General features: G+C 43.2%; 1 protein-coding gene across 1 annotated transcript in view; it reads right to left on the bottom strand.

The window, feature by feature from the left end:
* Positions 1–412: 412 nt before the first annotated feature.
* The window catches only part of MYO10 (myosin X), a 214,619-nt gene continuing 193,262 nt past the window's right edge, over positions 413–21,769 (bottom strand). The window contains exons 28-41 of the mRNA XM_058564310.1: positions 19,316–19,411; positions 16,134–16,227; positions 15,317–15,372; positions 13,366–13,508; positions 12,909–13,103; positions 11,703–11,860; positions 9,547–9,670; positions 8,687–8,984; positions 7,866–8,073; positions 6,697–6,833; positions 5,719–5,839; positions 4,848–5,300; positions 3,660–3,851; positions 413–1,888 (exon numbers count right to left, since the gene is read on the bottom strand). Coding sequence (XP_058420293.1) covers positions 1,787–1,888; positions 3,660–3,851; positions 4,848–5,300; positions 5,719–5,839; positions 6,697–6,833; positions 7,866–8,073; positions 8,687–8,984; positions 9,547–9,670; positions 11,703–11,860; positions 12,909–13,103; positions 13,366–13,508; positions 15,317–15,372; positions 16,134–16,227; positions 19,316–19,411 — 2,377 coding nt within the window. The 3' untranslated portion in view covers positions 413–1,786. The remainder of the gene's footprint in view (positions 1,889–3,659; positions 3,852–4,847; positions 5,301–5,718; positions 5,840–6,696; positions 6,834–7,865; positions 8,074–8,686; positions 8,985–9,546; positions 9,671–11,702; positions 11,861–12,908; positions 13,104–13,365; positions 13,509–15,316; positions 15,373–16,133; positions 16,228–19,315; positions 19,412–21,769) is intronic.

Genomic DNA, 21,769 nt, shown 5'->3' with positions numbered 1-21,769 from the left:
GCCTCTGCTGGCGAGACCCCATGTCCTGAGCTGATTCTTGGCGTAAATCAGTGGCTAAACCGCCTGCCTCACAGTCATCAGGGCTGCAAGCAGGTTGCAGGATCATGATTTCATGATCAGGCACATTCTGGGGCTAAGCAATAGGAGCCTTTTGACATAAACACACGTTTCAAGTCCTTAGATCTCTGATTTCATCGAACCCTGTCTTTTACCTTCTCAGCTTTCTTACAGTCATGCTCTGTTTCTAAAAGAGCAGTTGTGATGTCTGTTTTTAGACCCAGTGATCAAGTGCATGAAACACACAACTTAGACACTCTGAAGCCAAAAGCATTAAAACCAAAAGCCAACAAAAACAAAACGACAACCCCATCTGGTACATAGAGCCGCCCTGATAAAGAAAATACACTGCAGGTTAGCTAATATCTTTTATTGTCAGACGTTCTTTGAGCCAACAAACAGCGACTTCACATGGCTGTCCATAAGGGATAAGGCAAATTTCTTTTTTCTTTGTGGGTAGACTTAGTCGGCCTAAGTCTTTACAGCTTTTCCATATAAAAATAAAAGTCCAAGACCAGATTATTTTTCTTCTGGTCATAAATGATTTATTTACAGGTGCCTTGTTCAGACCACCATTATAAACTCGGGATAAAATATGTGTGTATTTTATTAAAGCCTCAGCATTTAATGTCAGGGTCCTTTAGAGATTCACTCACGTGTTAAGCTTTTCCAGAATGCAGCATCTCTCCGCCATATTCAACGTGGTTATAACATAATCTACCCAGAATGATAAAAACTAACCTTCAAAGAAATATTTTTTAACTTAAATCTTTTAGAAACGAAAGACTCCAAAATGACTTCATATTGTTCTAAAAACAGCATTGGAGTCGGCTGTGGAAGAGTGGTTTATAAATACAGTTATTTGCAGGCTGCATATCTGTTTATAATACAGCAGGGACAGAATGCAGTCTTTGCTACATGGAAAACGAAATTGAGTCGAAATGTGGCTTTCGAAATACAGCAAAGACAGGAAAATCCAGGATTCCGGTTTGTTAATAAAACCACCTTATAAAGGAACAATTGAAGACTATAACTCTGAACTATTAAAATATACAGACAGACTGTTTACACCATTGCACATCCTCTTTCCCTTTGCTTTTAATGCTCATGAAACAATGATTAAAGTGATGAGTTTATGAACACACGCATGCACAGGCAGGCACATATACTTAAAAGATGAAACAAAGAAAAAAGTTAATACATGTCCAGGAGGAAGGCTGCCAGCAGCACTCCAGCTAAAATATACTGTCCCCCTGCGCTCCCTCTGTCCCCCCTCCCCACTCCCTCACCTTCCCTCGAAGTCAGGAAATCAGGCTGGGAGGTTAGTGCATAATTGATGGATAAATGCCCCCCCTTCCAAGCTTTGTAAGTCTCCCCAAAAGGGGGAGAAGCATTTCCCTTCAGTAGCACAGTTAAGGTCGATTAGTGTTGGTTCCACAAGTTAAGGCACTTCTGGCTGCTTTGGCGGCAGCGTGGGTTTTCTTCCTCTCTCTTTTTTAAGGCATGTGTCATCTAGGAGTAGTAAAGCTTTGGAAACTGGGTTAAGGTTGACAGCTTAATACGTGATCACTGAAGCTGACAGGGCGAAAGGTCTCTCAGAGACACCTCCCTCCGACGAGGGGCTTCCAGAAAGCCTGGGCAGCTCTGCTTCAGGCTCCAAGCGAAGGAGCCGGCCGAGGCCAGAGGGTGGCGGTCCAGATCCTGAAGACACGTCGACTGGCTCCTGCTTTCACCTGGAGCTGCCCTGGCTGCTCACCGAGCGCGAGGTGCTGTAGCGCTTCTTCACGATCATGCTGATGTAGGCTTTCATGAGCTTGGCCACATCCACCACCTGCCAAGCAGAAGCGGCACACAGTCACAGTCTCCACCAGGCCAGGGGGCCCGGCCTACCAACCACACGTCCTCCGCCCAGCACGGGTAGGCAAGGGCTTGTCCTCCCAGCAGAAGCCAGTGGCGTGCTGTGGGAATCCACAGCTCCAGTCCTGTATAGAGCCGAAAGCTTGGCTGCTTTACCCAGTCCTAGTCAGGGAGAAGAGGAACTGTGGCTTTTCCACATACAGTGTGCACCACCTGGTGGTTCTCACACAAAAACGACATTTTTGCTTGATGTAAAATTGTCCGATTTTGCACATTAAAAAACCCACCCAGGGGCGAGCCCGGTGGCGCAAGTGGTTAAGTGCGTGCGCTCTGCTGTGGCGGCCCGGGGTTCGCCGGTTTGGATCCCAGGCGCACACTGACGCACCACTTGGCAAGCCACACTGTGGCGGCGTCCCATATAAAGTGGAGGAAGATGGGCACAGATGTTAGCCCAGGGTCGGTCTTCCTCAGCAAAAAAAGAAAAAAAAGGAGGATTGGCAGATGTTAGCACAGGGCTGATCTTCCTCACAAAAAAAAAAAAAAAAACCCTACTCAATGACACCAAATGTGTTGGTATCATTAGGGCTGGGATTATTATCCCCACCTTAAATAACGGTAAACGACAGAGCCCACAATCACAGCTTTTAAAGACTGTAACCTAGAGCTCTAGTCAGCTCCTCGTGACGCAGCTGAAAAAATAGCAGTGAGGCTCTAAGGGACTGGCAGAGCACGCAGATGCCCAGTTTTGCTCCATGCCAGCTACGATCTCATGTTAGCTCCTTCCCATGATGCATGCACTGCCACCCCCTTTGGCCCATCCCTTCTCATGGTTGGCCTGGATCTCTGTTAAGACATCTGGCTTCCATTTCCACTTTCTCTCTTCCCTTCCAATCTCACCCCACATCACCGTTTGTAAAAGCACTGTTGTTATGTCACGCACAATCAAAGATCCCATAGCTGTTCCCTGTTGCCTCCTGGAGCTGACCAAACCCGGCAGCCTGGCGCCTGCAACCCTCCAGTCAAATCCCCATCTCTTTCCATCTCCCTGCACGCCTCCCGTCAGCCTAGTCTACCTCCCGTACCACATCCTTGGTCTGATCACTGCCTCCCAGCACCTCCTCTCCGTGACTTTACACCAACAGCCGACCAGGCAGCATGGGATTCATTTCCATTTTCCACCTTAGCTTCCTAGCAGCTCCCTATGTGGAGACCTCAGTAGGCTTCTTATATTACTATTACTACATTTTAAGCTTTGGAGGAGATAGCATACATATTTAGAGGCGTTTTTTGTAATTTTGTGAGCCAGAATTAACTATGCCCAGGATGGTCATGCCCCCGCCCCACTCCCTCCTGCTCCCTGAACACTGCCAGAGCCGAGTCTCTCAGCTATGATTCTCTGCCATAACTGTCTACTGATTTGCACAAAGCTTTATTGCCAAACTATATATTTTTTCTTGGACATCTATATCATTTCTCCTTCTCTTCCTTTCCTCCATGGGTAAGACCCCCTGATACAAAAGAACCAAATTTCTCTGTTGCAAAGGTACAGAGAAGAAATTTGGGATGATCAGATCTTGGCCTGCGAGGACCTGCAGCTGAGAAGGAACCACCATACTGTCTTTCTATATGTCTTAAAGCAAAATACTCAAATAAAATTACTGGGTCAAAGGCATCAGGAAATGGGGTGTCGTTTTTCCATTTTGTCAAGACCACAAATGAAGTGATTTCCTTAGTCTGCCTCTTACCTCACTGGTTTCGAAGAGCAGCTCCCTCTCATCAACTACGATCTTGTAAGTGTTCGCCAGGGGTGCCCCAAAAGAGAGGATGTGTTCATACTGGAAGACTTCTAACGGTCTTCCCTCCCCACGCTTGTAGACGGAGACGGCATCCGCGCTGACGCCCAACCAGAGTTCCTGGGGGAAGCCGCCTTCTTTGCACTGGTGGGCAAGAGTTAGTGTAAGAGTTAGATCATAAAGCATTAGAAACATGAAGCACAGAAACCGCAAGACAGGCTTTGAGTCAAGCACTCTGCACTCAAGCACAGAATACTGAACTCATTCAATGCATGTTTATGCCTGGGGGAAGTGAAACAGGAGAAATGGTATCTCTTTGGCTGTCCGGATTGATTTCTGACTGGTCCATCAATCTTGTGCATTTGGGGAAAATTAATGGTAAATCCCAACATCTTGCTTTGACTCTCCACCTCTCAACATCATCACTCTACTGGTCGTTTGAATCATTTGCCATTTTAGTGTGAAAGCAGCCAGAGAAAATACAGAAAGGAATGAGCACTGCTGTGTTCCAATAAAACTTTATTTACAAAAAAGGAGGCAGGCAGGATTTGGCCCTCAGGCTGCAGTTTGCCAAGCCTTGATCTAGACACTAGTAGGATTTCCTTTCAATAAATGGTCTACTTAAAAAAAAAGATATGAAGATATGATATGAATCAGTACTGGGTTAATGCTAATGGCTAAATTCTAATTGTAAAACGGAAGTTCTGCCCTGCAAACAGTCACAGGACAAAATAAAAATGTAAAATCCAAATAGATCCAAAGTTTCTAATTTTGTGTACACAGGTCTAAAAAATTATTTTTTAATTTTTTAAATGCAGATTTTTACCAGCACTTTTTTATTGGCTCTATGGCTTCCATAAGAATAGAAGTTAAGAATAGGGGACATCTTAATTTTCCATTCACTCCTAATATTATGAAAGGATTTACTATAAAGAGGGAAGAAACCTTTTGGTGGATGGATGGGTGTGTTAAGGGTAAAATTTTGGGGGCTCTAACAAGAGCGTAAGAGAGCAAAGAATTCCATCCCCTCCTCCCTCCTTATGAACTTGGCCATGGTTGCACTGATTTACGTTCTCATCTGCAACCTGGTCCATGAAGCAGCAGCCAGCCCGCCCAGAAAGCACAGCAACCAGAGCTCACCTCCACATCAAAGAGCGTCGACCCGTAACCAGGCCACTCCTTGATCACCGCCATGTACTTGGCCATGGCCTGCTCCTGGCTCATTCCCTGGAACTTCTTCCACTTGTCAATGATATTGGCCCGAGCGGAGGAGACTTCTTCCTTGATCCACATGTCCAACATCTGCTCTTCCTCGACCTTCTGCCGAACGACAGACCCCGTCCGGAAGCTCCTCCTCAGCGTCCCCTCCAGGAAGCTCGTCCGCCTCTTCTCCAGCCGCTCGCATGGGGTGAAGCTTTTGGTCGACTGGCTGATGCGGGCCTTGAGTCTCTGCAGGGAGTAAACCTCTTCGAGAGCGGGGACGGTGGCGTGCAGTGTATAATCCCCCTGCAGGTACTGGAGCCGCAGGGCGGCGAGGACCTGGAGGTTTTCTTCAGGGGCTGGATAGTGGCCGTGGATGACGGCTTCGTGGGCCTGAAAGGAAGCGGGCAACAGCTTTACGAGCCAGAAACTGCTGTTATAGGATGTCCACCTGGCTCACTCCCTTACTCCATCAGGATTTCTCTCAAAGATCACCTTTGCTAAAAATTGTACACTAACCCCCCTTCGCTGCTTTACATTTCTCCCTAACATGGATATCATCTAACACATATATTTTATTCTTTATTGTTTCTCTCTCCCCAACTAGAACAGTTCCTGGTAGAGGAGTTTAAATAAAATGTGTAGGAGTTTCACCCTACAAATGAACTAAAGAGCAGCTGACCCCGTCTGCGCTGGGAAATCTACTGCCATGCATAATTTCTAAGGACCAGCAGTTAACTTAGGAGGGGTATTAACAGGTTTCACCCCCTGCTCGCCAGTAAAGGAATCTGTTTCTAAAAGTTCCTTTTACCTGTTCAAACATGAATGCAAATTCCACACTGTCTTTTGGCACATTGTCTGTGTCCAGGAAGCAGTAAAGTTTGAAGTAGAATTTCCAGGGCATGTCCCCCACCTCTGATGTGGCAGCCAGCCTAGGACAGAAGTCAAGAGAGACTCAGAAAGCGAACAAGAGACGGGCCTTAGGTGACCCACAGCGAGTTGACTTTATATGACTTTTCTAAGGATACAGACATTCCATCAATACTCGGGTAACAGAGTGGTAGGAGATGAGGATGGAGGGAGAGAGAAAACAGAACAAGAGGAAGATCAGAGTTCCTGATTTTATTTAACAAGTGAAAAATATGCTTTCATTCTGGTCTCACTTTAAGACAACAAATAGGCAGCCTTCAATGAACTGTGCTAAAGAGGATTTTCCACGTGTCTCATTTTAATTAGTACCAGTTAAGCTTTAAGCTGAATCCATACAAAGAAACAAAAGCCATTTCTTCAGTCCCTTTACCAACCCCTAAATAAACTACCATAATATTTATAAAAATTGACATGAATATTATGGAGGCTGTGTTTACACTGAGCAGCAATATCTTTTGTGTTACTCTGGGGATGTGAGAGTCATAGATCAAATATTAGAATTCCGAGAGATGGAAATATAGTTTGAAGAGTTGGTAAGTTGGCTTGTGTCTACTAGCCTAGTTTCAAAGCTAATGACAAACGAGAACCTAAGAATCAGGAATTTCCAAGATAATGAGTACAACGGGGGACTAGAGAAAGAATGGGGTAAAGGAACAATGACACATTATATCATATTTGAGACAGCGGCTTTATCTAGGAATCAAGAGAAACAGCCAGCAGATATGAAAAATTAAATACGCTCCAACATAGGTAAAATAAAATGAGCTCAAAGGTACACTGAAGCTGAAGAATAGAAGTTCAAATCCTCAACTCTTGCTCTTAATTTATTTTATTTAATATTCTGGGAGAAGGAACTTACTTTTCAAACTTTGCTAACACATCAGCTACGATGGTCCGGCTTTCGATGGCTTTATCGACATGTCCGTTGTACTCAAACAAGGCAAACATGTTCCTGCTGTCCTCCATGGCGAGGCCTCTGATCAGTTTCTCCACCACCTGGAAGACACAGAGCAAGGTCTCAGCGCCCGAAGCTGTGGCTCTAGAACGTGCCTTCATCTGAACCCAGAGGGAGCTGCCGGCAAAAGTGAGGGTCCAAGCAGCCTCCTAAACTGTCGTGTGTGGTCACCCAGAATTTCAAGGTGATGTTCCTCCCTTGTTCTCTTGAAATCAGTTTTCCCTCTTCCTCGACAAAAAGAACACAGGGTATTTTGCCCACTGGTAGGGGCAGATGTTGGGCTAATTTCCTGCAAACCCATATTAGCATGAAAAGTGCATGAAAACTGAAGCCCTGTGTTTTATGTGATAAATTCATGAACTCCAAAAACAACAGTGACAGCTACTGATGTTTCTTCTACATAAGCTTTTTTGGGTTTTATTGACTACTCTTTTTAGCCAATTGGTTTTATAATACTAAGTTAAATTAAAAAGAGAAAGAAAAGGGCCAGCCCCAGTGGCCTAGTGGTTAAGTTTGGCACGCTCCACTTCGGTGGCCCAGGTATGGATCCTGGGCACGGACCTAACCACTGATTGGTGGCCATGCTGTGGCGGCGACCCACACACAAAATAGAGGAAGACTGGCAACAGATGTTAGCTCAGGGCTAATCTTCCTCAACCAAAAAAAAAAAAAAAAAGAAAACATGTTCCCCTGACCCAACATTCTAGATATTCACGTGGCAAACAGGAACACCTTATGGCAGAAGTGATACGGTAAACTGGTCATAGTGGGAACACTTGAGTCAGATCGGCAACTGCTAGTGGATACTCAACGGCTTCTCACATTAGCAGGATTATGTCTCATACCCTGGCACAAGTTTAATTTGCTGTTTCTACTCAACCTTAATACATATTTTTATCTCTTTATACATGTGGTTGGTTGCAGGTTATTTATTTATTTGTTTATGGGAGCAGCCATCCTATGCAAACCACAACCATACATAACAGCCCTTCTAACTGTGCACAACTTTCCCGACTGAAGCGTATCGACAGGGATGCATCAAACGGAATGCAGTGCAGTGGCCTCTCCCTCACCTCCCCGGCTGTGGTGTGGGAGTTGATGGTGATCTTGCAGGAGCCTCCACCGTGACAATACACTGTGGATGTCATTTCTTGCCTATGGATCAGAGCTTCTATTTCATCTCGGGAAGGCACGAACTCTCTGCATTTGGTTTTCTTAAGAGATTCGTAAATGAAGAGGGCGTATTTTTCCATCTCGGTTCCTGGAAACTGTTCCCGTATCCTAGGAGACAAACACTAACTGTTAATTGCTGGATTGAGGATGGCTGGCTCCAGACTAATGCGGTGAGCAGGCCCCCAGTGGTGAACGGAGCAAACCCCAGCCACTTCCTGGCAGGGCTCTAGTTCGTCCTGCGCAGATTTAGTTTAAATAATAATTTTAAAAAACCCCAAAGAGCCAATGTTTGACCGGGAGCAACTTTTGCTGCCAGTTCACCTCTGTAGCACTGGTATACTTGAAATAATCATGCCTCATACTTAAGTTTGAAAATTATTTTTCCATAGTTAATCAGAATTTGAACCAGATTGTTTCTACCTGTTTGATCTAGAATAATAAAGTTTTTTGGCTATTTTTCTACTTATATAGGGTAGTGGTAATTAAATTTGTCCTATGTCCTACACATCAGGACACTATAGCAAACTTGCCGTGGTCCCCGACACAGCCTTATGTGGCCTAGAGAGAGAAAGGATGCCTGTGTTCCGTCTGTAAGCTTGTTCACGGGACCCACGATCTGAACTGGAGACCCCCGACCCACACCGGGTGTCTTCTCTTCCAGGTCCTCCTTATCAGAACTACAATCTACTGCACCACCTGCTCCGCCCAGACCATCTCACACCTTTTCAGGTGGAACTTGAGGTACTTGAGAATCCCCCGACTCGGCAGGAAGGTGCAGCTCAAGCACGTCAGGATCTGCCAGCTGTACAGGTTGCCCACGCTGCCCGGATGGGGCACCTTGTTGGTCTGTTTGATGAGCTGGCAGTACAGCTCGTCTCGCAGGGGTCGGAGGTCATGCCCTGTCTGTAGGATGCCTTGGATTATGGGAATGGGGTCAGACACGGATTCCAGCTGCTGGAGGGAATTGAATATCTTGATGGCTTCATCCTGAAGTGTTGTGTAGCCTTTGTCCTTCAGCACTAGGAAAACAACACAGACACAGAAGTCTCACGAGGCGTCTGGAGAAGGTATAATCTGAGCAGTAGACAGGAGGAAGGGATGGGGACAGAGATCTACTTCATGATGCAGTGCCCACCACGTTCCCCAACATTTGAATCTGCTACCAAAGCTGTCAAAACACAGAGGTGGGCAGGTTACACTGTTTTGTTATGTCAGTGAACCATTTTATTGTACAAAATGCTTCCTTAAAAGTAGGTCTACTGCCGAACAGGTTCCATACGTGGAATGCAAGACTATTGAGGATCTGGTCCTCTCGGATTTTAAGGCCGAGTTCGTGGGGAGTGCTGGCATTTTCTGACACCCTTTTAAATCTTTTTAGTACAACAATCCTCCCATCACTACAACCAAACTTTGAAATCCCCACTTTCGTAATGAATCTGAGTATATTTTACCTTTTTTTTTCCCTTCATGATGACAAAGAGAGTCTTTGAATTAAAACAAATGGTAATATGATAGAGCTAAAGAATTAATAGGGAACATAAAACCCCAGTGTCTGGGGTCTGGGTGCCAGTGGGGACTTACAGTTGAGATTGATGTCCCCGTAGGGCAGGGGCAGGAGCGGGGAGTGCAGGGGGTGGTGGGTGTGGCGGAGGATCGGGTTCCGCTTGTAAATCTGCTCCACCACATCCGAGTTCAGGCAGTTCTCCTTGAAAATAAGGGAGCCATTCAAGAAAGCAAACAAGCTTACCGTAAAAAACATGTACGTAAAAGAATAAAATCATCTGTATTCTCCTACACGTGAATATTTTTCAAAAGTATAAAACATCCCTAAGCCTAGGGATGGTGGTGGAAATCAAGCACTAATAATTGTAAGCACAAAGATATCCAGAATGTGTGATTGAAGACAAGTCACAAACACATTGTTCTTACATAGCCCATTTGTTGTTGCTTGTGCATATATTTTCCCATGTTATTGAAAAGAAAATTCTCCCCCTGGAGATTACATATACTTAAATTAATTTAGATGTCTCTCGCTAATTATTTAGCCGTCAATCATTTAGCCAAATCATGTTATCTTTATCTATAATTCATTTTAAAAATACATCTTGCTAGTTCTTTAATTGGCCTTCACATTCTTTCTATAGCTGAAAACTACACATGTTAATGTTATTAGTAAGACTGTTCTCCCTCGTGCTTGCCTTCCCTTTCAGTCCTGAAATTTAAGACATCCTCTCATAGAATTTCATCATGTATTTATGCTCTTAAGATGTTAATTTGGGATGTGAAAAAGCCGAAGTTACTTTCGGAACTTCAAATAAACAGAAAAGTTGAAGGAGAGGCAATGAATCATTCTGTCATGGTAAGTTCATTTCCACTATAAGAACTTTTTCAGTAACACCCAACTGACAGACATAAAAAAAATTTTTTTAATTACTTAAATTTTGTATGGACTTCATTAGGGCAACTTGTCTAATTTCTTAAAAAGTATTGTTTCATATTTGGAAAATTCTATTTACTCTTAATGTCTGATTTCAAATTAATTAAAGAACATAGGAATAGATAAGATATAGCTTTGAAGAGAAAGCTCAGCTGATATGTGCTTCACTCCTTTCTCCAAAGAACGCTTCAAAAAATTATTTTTTTTTAGACTAGAAATGAAATTATTAGTATCCAGCACCCTGGGTTCCATGGGAAACTTTGTAGAGTCTTGTAGGATAACAGACTTGCTGGATTTTGGCTTCAAATACCCAGAAAGCACATATCACTTTGGAATCAAGAGGCTGACTTGGATTTGATGGGAAATAATACACTACTGATATAGTAGACCCTCTCCCACCTTCACAAAGGTGGAGTCTGCCTCCCGGATCCGATTAGCTAATTTCCTTTGATGTCTATCGGGAGAAACCTGCCTCCCTATCATTCGAGCACCTTTTCTGTCACAGCTCCAGCTCTTTCCTTTGTGTTGGGAATCAGCCTGCACAGAGAACTTGGAGGAACAGCAGTACAAATAATTTCCTTGACCTGGCTCTGCATCAGGGATTGACCAGCTACGTGAGCAATACAACCAGAATATCCCATGTCTCCGTTTCCATTCCTGGAAAATGAGTGCAGTGATCCTGGTTCATGGCTGCTATTACATCATTCATTCATTCATTCAACATATATTTACAGAGCAACCAATCTTTATAAACAGGAAGTTACAATTGAACACCATCAATATTAGTCTAGAGACTTGGGAGTCTGGAGCACCTGATAAGGATTCCAAGTTTTCTAGACCCATCTGGGTACTTTGTGAATCCATTGTGTGGTCCAGAAACCGTAGTAAGAGTAGAATTATTGTGTTACTCCTAGAAGGTCCCCCACCTGGGTTCAAGTGGAACCTGTGGGATAGCAGGTCGTCCACAACGCAGATCACACCACGTCCCTGTGATGGGGGAGCCCTACACCCCAAACCATAGACCATCGTCCCTCTGCCTACAGGGCCCAACAATTGAGTTTGCCTCAGCAGCAACACCTAATACCTCCCTCGAGACAAAATATTTTTAGCGTAAAATTTCACCTAAAAATCTCAAATTTAGATTCCTAAAAGCAGGGATATGCGAACACAAAATTAACCAAGAGTTGGCTTTGGTTACAGACTATCAATGGAGCTTGACTAATGTTGACATCTTGATGTTCCCAGGGTGAGAATCTGTGAGCTACTATGAAGCACCCTGACGAGCTCGGATCCACCTTACCTTGATGTCTTGAATCAGCTGCTGGGTGGGGGTGTCGATTGGGGCCTTGGCGTCAGTCACATTTTGAATGGCGCTGGACCACCTGGTGGCCTCGTTTAGCAGCTTGGTGTAGAGCCGATAGCAGTGCTTGCGTCCGTACACGGTGACGTTCCAATAGCCTGCAACAACAGCAGCAGACACACAACAGCATCAACCTCTGCGACCAAGGTGACGTTCTGGCACCGAGTCCCAGAAATCCAGCACCATGAGAAGCCTGTGTCATCTCCACCCGAGCCCCTTTAAGTCACTAGTTATTTAATTTAATAAATACTTGCTGAATTCCTACATGTGCCTTGCCCTGCACATCCAAAAGACATGGAGTTTACAGTTGAGAGAGGAAGACAAACATAAAACAATAAACCCAGAATTATATGTACAGATTATCACATTTGCTCTGAAAGCAAAGCAGGCATAAAGTAACGTCCCTTTCAAGGCTCCCGAACAAGAGTGAAAACTCTTTCCTCTGATTCCTGACTTTCCTTCCTCCTCCCTTTCTGTTTCTTCTCTTCCTTTCTTAGACTGTCCCTTGAAAAGAAAACACTGTGCGAAGCAAGCAGCCTATGTGTTCAAAAGCAAGCTATAATTTGGAATGCAGTAACTATATTAAAAAATATATGAATATTTTTTCGAATGGAATAATTATATTTAAAAAGCACAAAATCACAACTAGCCAGAAAAATCAAAATAAACAATCTAGAACATCTTTATAACATCGAAAAGCAGGAAAACTAAGCTTACTGACTGCTTCTTATTCTATTAGGTTATGTTCATTGACAGTCAGGATTTATCTTTTTTAGGTTGCATTATGACTCTTAAGGCACAATGGTGAAAAAGACGAAAACACAAGCGTACAAAAATAAAGCTTCCTGTTGGATAATCTTTGTTTATATGTCATTGTCCTTCGAAGGATCTTTCTGCAACTCAATAAATCAAGACTTCTTTACTTTTTATTTATGGTTTAAATACTAAATGTTCATACAGCTAATGACAGACAGCCTCAGAAGATGAATCAACAAGAAAAGAGCTTCTTATCGGAGAAAAAAAAACTACTATTCCTACACTCTAGGTAGGAATCTCATTCCTTTGCTCCAAGCAAACGCAGACCTCTTATGATCTGACGTGTGGTGTTTTGGGCCCAGCTGGTCACGAGCACACTGCACTGGTTACCTGTCTCTTTGAATATCTTCTCGTCCGGAGGGACAACCGAGCAGAGGCTATTGAGAACCAGGGTGCCCAATTTCAGAGCATTCTTCTCTGAGCTCTTGTAATAATCCAAGGAATTGTGGGTTAGCACAAACCACCGTTTTTTCAATTTCAGTGAAGACATCTTTGGACTGTTTTTTACTTCTTTGTGCAACCATCCTGGAAAGAAAGATTCAAGTGTAAATTAAAAACTGTGAAGAGAAACACCAAATACCAGGTAATCATTTGCATAATGCTTACAAATGGGTTGTTTTTCTACATATTTGCTAGAAACGGCCATGATCCTTTGTTATTTGACTATTTTTAACAACTTCAGGCGTCAAAGTTACTCAGAAAAGCCTGCTCAAAATGGAAAGACAGCAGATATCTATGTAAATGAAAGCAGCACCCTGTGAAAAAGCAAAGCATGGGGGGCAGTCACCTCTCACTATGAACTCCTGGCCCTCCACTCTGGTGTCACCCTTGGACCTCTGCAGCAGCGTTATCCAGTGGTGCATCTCCTCCGGCGTGTCGGCGTTGCAGTGGAGCACCCGGTTGGCCGTGATGATCACAAACGAATTGGGTCTGAGCGACAGGGCGAGAAGGAAGCAAAGCCTCTTAGCTCAACTGTCAGCATCACCTCTGTTTGAACCGAGACTAAATGCCTTTTTCCTGGCATATGGGTCATGGGCATAAAACCTGCGGTGCTATTTGTATTTTATGGTAAGGCAAACCTTGCTCATTCCTGCAGGATTTATTTTATGCATCATTAACCTTTAAACTTGGAGCAACACATTCTGAAGGTCCTGGAAGGGAAAACATTTCTTCATGCAAAACTTTCCAGTTGAAACCCGGTTCTGGGAAGGCTGAATAAGGTGACTGCAGGGGAAAATTTTTTTTTGATGCCTCTCCAAAGTAAATTTCTTTCTGCTTCTGGTTATTGCCTCGGATAATATTTCTGCGGGTCGGTAATGAAATGTCAGGCACATTTCATTAGAAGAAGATCAGTAAATAGGTGTAAGTGGGACATCTTATACACTTGATTATGCCTGGTACAAAGAGCCACCTGGGTCCATGTTTTCAAAGCCATCTGACAAGGGCACATTTGCAGTCAGGGATAACATAATAATGGAAATTTACTTTCTCTCTCATCTCTTTCTGGCTGGCAATGCCCTGAGCCTCTCAGAGGCCCTTGCTCATACTAATTCCTCTTTCTGTTTAAGGTAGTGCCTGTGAACAATTTCTTGCAAGTTTTCAAATGTTCACTGCAGTTAAGGGCTGCAAAAGTTCGGGGGAAAAAAATAAAAGGGAAGATTAACAGGACTGTAGCAGATAGGGAGAGACAGGTGATGCTTAAAAACGAAAAAAAGATTTTTCTATAGTTGAGAAGGGACAAAGGTGGGCACATGAGGAAGAGAAGAAAGCCTGAGCAGGGATGGAAAGTTCTAGGCATTGATCATCATATACTCAGCCTGCTGGAGTGAAGGGGTTTAGAAGACAGATGTAGATAAGGTAGAAACTTGACTGTCGGAACAAAAACCTGGGCTTTGATTACTGACATAACGCATGCGTTAAATGTTCCTGAGTCGTGTATAAGACGGCTCAGGGTAACTACCAGAAACAAAGGCTCTGTGGTTCAGAAGAGCCTTCATTAAGGGTAGAAGAGTGGGGTGATGGAGACTCCAGAATTCTGCCTAGAAGACACTATTTTTGTTGTCAGTTGGAACACATTCTATTCACTTTCTAAAGCCATGTTACCGAAGGCAGAAGCCAATTTTAATTCTTACTCAGAATTCACAAGCAGCAAAGAAAAAGAGAGATGATACAGACAAAGGTTACTGGATACAGAGATTCCTAGACAATCTCCCAAGATGATTTGCCTTCAAAAAACAAAACCAAAAGCATGCTATTTTGAGGGCACAGTTAAGGAAGAAATGTCAAGGAAAATAAACGTTTGTGCTTTAATTTATTAACACTCTACATATAAATTGTCATCAAAATCCTTTTCAAATTCATCATTAAGTTAGAAAGCAGAACTACCCCCACCCCTATGCTGGAATACTGTTTTCCTAAACAGGCATTTTCTTCCCATAGGAATCCTGACTTTGTCCCTGTACCCAAATGAAAAATATTCCTCTTGTAAGTTTTTTCTTTTTTTAGGTTTCCAGTGGCTCCCACAGCACTCCAAAGACAGCCAGAGAGGAAGACCTCCAGCGGATGTACAACCAGGTACCAAGAAAGCAGACTTTGGATTGCTGGGGTTGACCACATGGGAACACGCAGCCTAGGATCACTCACAGCCCAGTCAAGAGGGAAGTGGCTCAGAAGCACAGGGACCTGTGGACGCGTGCAGGGAACCGATCACTTTTGTTAAGAGTCACATTTGAGCTTACCTATCGGGGCTATCGGAGGCGCACACAGAATCAATCAGCCCCACGTCCAAAGTGCCCTGGAAATGAGCAAAATGGAGAGAGAGTGAGAGCCATTCTATAGAGAGCAGATTATCGTAATATCCCCAGACTGACTCTCTAAACAGGCAAACAAAGCAAGCTCCTTCTTTTTGGGTTAACTGCAAAATAACAGTTATCTAAGAAAGGTCCCCCTTCATTTAGTGAGTACAGACAGCCTCTAGACAAGGCAGAACTACAGTTCACTCATTAAAAAAAATTACAAATTAATCTGTCTCGTTCTTAAAATATCTTCAGTGAAGAGTGTTGACAAACTTCTCTTAACGGTACAAATTTTCTGATTTACACTATGATCTGTCATTAAATTTTAAACTTATTCTGCTCAGAAAGTTTGTTTCATGTTGAGTTTTTCTTATGAAGAAATAAAACTTTATTTCTTAAATATGATTTTAGGACTCTGTCTACATGTCTGGGATAGAGTGAAGACAGAAAGAACATGATCTGGAATTCACCAAGTCCTTCCGAGAAAAGTGTAATGTGCTTCCATGATTTCATAAAAATTGGGATTTTTTTTTTTGTTCTTTTAATGGTTTGAGGTGGGAGAATTGGAATCTATTGCTACTTATGATCTTCTATAATTTATTCTATTTAGCTGCATGATTTTTAACCAAAACGTTCCTCTTTTTCTCTTTAATCACTGTACTTTTACTTAAAAAAGAAAAAAAAAAAGATTGTCCAGAAATTCCCAGTCCCTTCATCTCCCTCAGGACGTCCTGCCTCCACCCCCTCTGTGCTCACGCACCACAGCATTTTGCGGGTTGGCCTGCTCATCGTGCATCTCCCGGATCTCCTGGTCTGTGGATGCGTGGACCTGACTCAGCACGCTGAACCACTGGCTGTGGGAAGGAGAGAGTGACTGTCAAAGGGTGGCCAACCTTTCAATTTGTGAAACAGTGGTGCCCTTTCTCCACATGCTCTGTGGAAAATGACATCTCTGAGCAACTTTGCTTTTAATTTGCCTACTTCTCCCCAGTAAATGTGGGTTTCATACTACCAAGGAACAAAATTAGAAGAAACAGCCAAAGCACCTTTAAGTACCATACGTCACAATTTCAGGTCAACGGAAGACTCTTCCCTCCAAGTCCCACAGTCCTTTATAGACATTTAATGATGATGATGAGTTCGTAGAGAAAATGGCAGCAAAACCCTCAGTTTGACCTAAAACACTTATACCAAGGACCTGTACTGAAGATATTATTTAGAACGTAGGGGACATCCAGGTGCCTTTTCTTTTTTAAAAAATAAACTTCAAAGTAAGAACGCCAATAGTGTAGAAGTACCATCTCAGCATGGCCACTTGATGCCTATTTTTCCTACTCATTCCCAGGATGGGGTCTCCAACCACCCAGGATTTCTATGTGAGTGAATAAAACCATAGAGAGCTGGAAATTTAAAGCAACTGCTTGAGGGCCGGCCCCATGGCTTAGCGGTTAAGTGCACGCACTCCGCTACTGGCGGCCCGGGTTTGGATCCCGGGCGCGCACTGACGCACTGCTTCTCCAGCCATGCTGAGGCCACGTCCCACATACAGCAACTAGAAGGATGTGCAGCTATGACATACAACTATCTACTAGGGCTTTGGCAGCGGGGAGGAGGAGGATTGGCAATAGATGTTAGCTCAGAGCTGGTCTTCCTCAGCAAAAAGAGGAGGATTAGCATGGATGTTAGCTCAGGGCTGATCTTCCTCACAAAAAAATAAATAAATAAAGCAACTGCTTGAGGTGGGCAGTGGAAAATTATTTTGACTGGAGAACTCCTCCATCTTCATTTAAATGAGTTTTCTCACTTCCAGCCTCATCAGAATCAGATAATAAAGGAAAACATGTCGACCACAGAAAAGTCAAAGAGAACAAAAGTCATGATGTAACTAGAAACACAATACATGCTTGAGGAAAATGACCATAAATATCCATCAGCCAGCATTTTTTAAGCAACTACAAAAGGTGAGAGGTACCAGACATGAGAGAGATGCTAGAACATCCTTCTCCTCTAGGGGGCTTGAAAGACATACATACACCCTCCCTCTAAATAAGGCAGAGCAGAAAGTACTTGGTATTCAGTGAGATATTTAAGCAAAAAAAAAAAAAGAAAAAAAAAAACCTATATACAACAGTCACGTAAAAGTTATTTATAGCATAGCACTAAAATCTACCTCCTGTGATTACTGAAGAACAATGTGACCCAGAGCCTGAAAATACTCATGACATACAGACTCTTAGGCAGACCAAGGGAAACATCTTAATACAAATTTTCTCCATCAATTCTGGTTAACCCAAAGGCAAGACTTCAGCCACTGCTTTGTGAAGCCCCCAAAATACCCCGAATCAAACACTGAAAATCACATGCCTTCAAAATGAAGGCCCCATGGGATCCCACAGACACAAAGGGATAAAATTTACTGCATTTTCAATCTTTACAGGTGACATTCCTAAATTTACAAATTTCTCCTCCTGACTCAAGTATAACTTGGAATCCAAAAAGGAATTTTTTACAGGTGTTCAACTGGTCAGGGGAAAAAGACCTTGGCTAAAATATTCCAAAGGTTAAATTTAGCAGGTTCATTATGGCACCCAACAGACTCGGGACAGCTGCCAAATGCAGCGCCTATAATTCAGCTGAAAAGCCGTGGGCATTCCCTGGACCACAAAAAGCCACACGTGGTCTCTAGGAGTCCCAGACGGAATGATGGGGCTATAATTCCAGGTCTGCTTGTTTTTTCAGTTTGTGTCAAAATTTATGGACCCAGGCAGAGTTTTAGTTTGTTCCCATGGGAAGAATTATTTTCTTTGCCCTTAGTGCTGCTACCATGGTGTTGTATCAACTCAGCAACATTCAAAGGGCAAGGGGTGGCGAAAGGCCCTGAGAACTCACTAGAAGATTCTAATGATTTCTAAGCTGAAAAGCAAAGAATATAGGCCAAAGGATGTCCCTCATAAATTAGACGATATTCTCTGGGGCTGCTCAACGTGGATGACAGATACCTCCAACATAACCCTACAGAGCAGCAGGAACAGACAAGACAGATGCTCCACTGCATCCCATCCACTGTGGGACCTTGTGACTCATCACACGGAGGAGCAAACACCAGTTCTCCTTATTTTGTGCCACATCTCCTCAGCACTCCAAGATGGAAACCTGACGTCCAGAAGAGTTAGCCAACTTGCCCCAGCCAATGAGGGACACCACTGTCCTCTGAGCTCAGTCATAAGAAATGTAAGAAGCTCAATTCCTCCATTCAATAGAAGTGAGCTTGCATTGTTCCGCAAATTATACTACCCTTTCTCTGTACCTCAGTCTCCTACTCTGTAAATGCGGATAACGGTAATAATACCACCACCCTGCAGGGTTATCATGAGAATTAAATGAGTTAATATATGTGAAGCATTTTAGAATACTGCCTGAAATAAAGCTAAGTTCTGTATCTCTTCTATCATATTGAATTCTTTCAATATTAAGACCTTTAAAACCCTCTAAATGCCAGAGTACTATCATTTATTTAAACAGCTACTGGTTAATCCTCCTGCTTTTTCAATCCTTAAGCAAACACAAGCTGTTCTCTTTCAAAGCTCAGAAGCTTCCAGAAGGTGGGCTTTCAGCATGTGAAGCCGCACAGTTTACATATGCTGTCAGTGACAATAAAAGCCTGAGCAGAGATAAAAGGGGTCTTGTCTAGTGGCATCCGAGCCTGGAAATCCTGAACCGTGTGCTCTGCTACGACACATAAGCCCAGTGGAGGATTGCCCACAGGAAAAGAACATCAATCTCTCATGACTCACAGTTCATCAACCATCCTAACAGAAAACCCCAACTAGAAAATCAATGAGACCCTTTCCAAAGCCAGTAGGTAAACTGCTCTGTGTGGCGTCCAGGCCCGCGCAGGAGTGAGGCTGTAGTTATGATGAAGGCGGCAGCCCAGGACCTCACCTGGCATCTTCTGGGGACTCAGCGATCAGGTGGAAGGTCCTATCGGCCATGATGATATCAATCCCATTCTCTTTGCTGGTGTTATCAATGATCTCTCTGCGCAGGAACAAAAGCACCAAAGACAAATCAGGAACACAGAATTCTGAATAACAGGCGAGAAAAGCAATTTCACAAAACTAATGATGGAGTTAGAAACTGTCACTGAAAAATGAGAGACCTACTTCAGCCTTGTGTTTTTTTGCTTTTAGAAATGATAAAGATCCTCGTGGCCTCTAGAGGGAGTGAGGCTCCTCTCTGCTCCCAAGAAGGGAGCTGCTGGTGTGGCCAGGGGGAGGGTGTTTCCCTGACTTCAGCGAGGGGCCTCTCTCTTCTCACGCTGGCCACCCAATGCCTGCCCCCTCTCAGGCACTTAACCCTTAGCTAAGGTTTAAGGCCTTGCTGACACCTCTGACTTACTCAACCTGATATGGGCACATTATTCCCATTAGAGGTTTTGGGGTGGAGAGCAGGATTTGGGTGTTTCTCGATCTCAATACCATCTTGATGTCATCTCAACACTCCCTAAACAACACTAGACGTTTAAATGTAGTGGACGAGGTTAACAAAATCAGAATAAAAACACAAGCAGATGTTAGGATCAAACCAGAGATGGTAATATAGTTGATGAAGAAGGGTCTTGGGCTTAAGCCAGCTTGCTTTGACAACTGAAGTAGTACAACTGTTCACAGTAAAACATTTATTTTACATCTACAAAACTAAGCAGTCTAACTGGTTTGAAAAAATAAATATATAACCTTATAGCTAGAATCACTGAGATAAAATATTAAAAAAACAATCAAGATCAGAATTCAGAGAGTGATCTGTGATGCCTTCTCTGAGTGAGAGTGAGAGAGGTGATTGATGGGGAGCCATCAGCCAAGTGTTTGGCGATGGAGCCTCTTGAGAAGGATGATAATCCCCGGGGGAAAACCGTGCAGACCACGTCATCCTGGACCAGCCCCTTTGCCTCCCAGGAACTCAGCTACCTTTTATACAATATGAGGAGGTGAGACTATGACCTGGCTGTAAGGCCGTGGTTCTGAACCACCACGGTCCATCAGAATCCTGGGAAACATTCAGAAAACACAAGTTGGAGATCTCTGGGGGTGGGGCCCAGGGACTCGAATTTGTAAAAAGCTTCCCTGGAGATGGGGGAGTGATGATACTGTAGGGCCTTGATACACACAGTCTGGAAACTATAGGATCAATGAGGCAGCATCTTCAATAACAGACAGCAAGTGAAAGAAAAGATGGAAGGGGAATGTAGAAATTAAAAAAGACTTGAGAGATTGGCCAACGGACTAAAAATTATAAGCCTTATTTAGATATATATTGAAGAAATAAACTGACCCAAACCACCAAGCAGACTATCACCTCCATCTATAAGACAATTGGGGAAATCTGAACAATGACGAGTTTGGATGATGTAAGGAGTTCAGGTTAGTTTTTAAATGTGATAATGATATTGTGATTATATATAAGAAACAGTCAATCTGTAAGTGTATACTAAAATAGTTACAGATGAAATTATAGGATGTTAGGACTTGGTTTAAAGAATGTCATTTGTAGGGGAAGCAGTGTGGGGTGGGGTTGTGGATGAAACACCACTGGCCATGGGTGGATTTTCACTTAAAGCTGGGTAATGAGCGTATGGATTTCATTATATTCTCCTACTGACGCTTGCATATGATTGAAATTTTTTATAATAAAACATTTCAAAATATAAAATAAAAAAAATCTTAATCTTTTATTAATCTTAGTTAATAATAAAAAATCTTAGTGTAGTGAAACCCTAACAACTCCTTGCCCTTCCTCTATAAATTGTGACAGAAATGGCTGAAGAAGAGCTAACATTTCCTTACTTCTATAATGTTTACAAAGCACCTGGAGAATAGGGCTTTACTGAACAGCACAGAGTGAGTTGCAAAAGGAACATACATCACTTTACACTGGTGAAATTCAGCACCATGACTGTCTTTCTCTCTCAGCCTCCTGGCATTTGAGGTCCCCTTCTATGGAGTGAGTAAAGAGGAACACCATGGTGTTGAGGGCTGCAGGGAGACTGTGGGATGCACACAGCTGTGCCATGCTGTGAACACTGTTGTAGGATTCAGATTCGAATTCCCACAAACTCACTCTTGCTATGGAGCATGGGCTCCTGATGAAGCCCAAAGGGGCCACCTGGAAAAGTCCAATACTCCGCTGTCTGCACTTCATTGTTTGCCTTTAAAATTAAACATATACAAGACTTCCCTCCCCTCATTTAACTTTCCACTTTTCAAGGAATAATTTTCTAAAGTTTCTGATGCTGGCTCATGAGAAACAATATGTCATTTTCAAGTTTCGTGACTTTAGGAGTTAATTTGATCTCTCAAAGCTAATTTTACCAGTTTTCTAAATATGTGTGGCTACTCA

Source organism: Diceros bicornis, chromosome 20 (genome assembly GCF_020826845.1).
Source record: "Diceros bicornis minor isolate mBicDic1 chromosome 20, mDicBic1.mat.cur, whole genome shotgun sequence".
Classification (NCBI taxonomy): Eukaryota; Metazoa; Chordata; class Mammalia; order Perissodactyla; family Rhinocerotidae; genus Diceros; species Diceros bicornis.
Note: the sequence above shows the minus strand (reverse complement) of the source record. Positions and strands in the feature narration are given on the sequence as shown.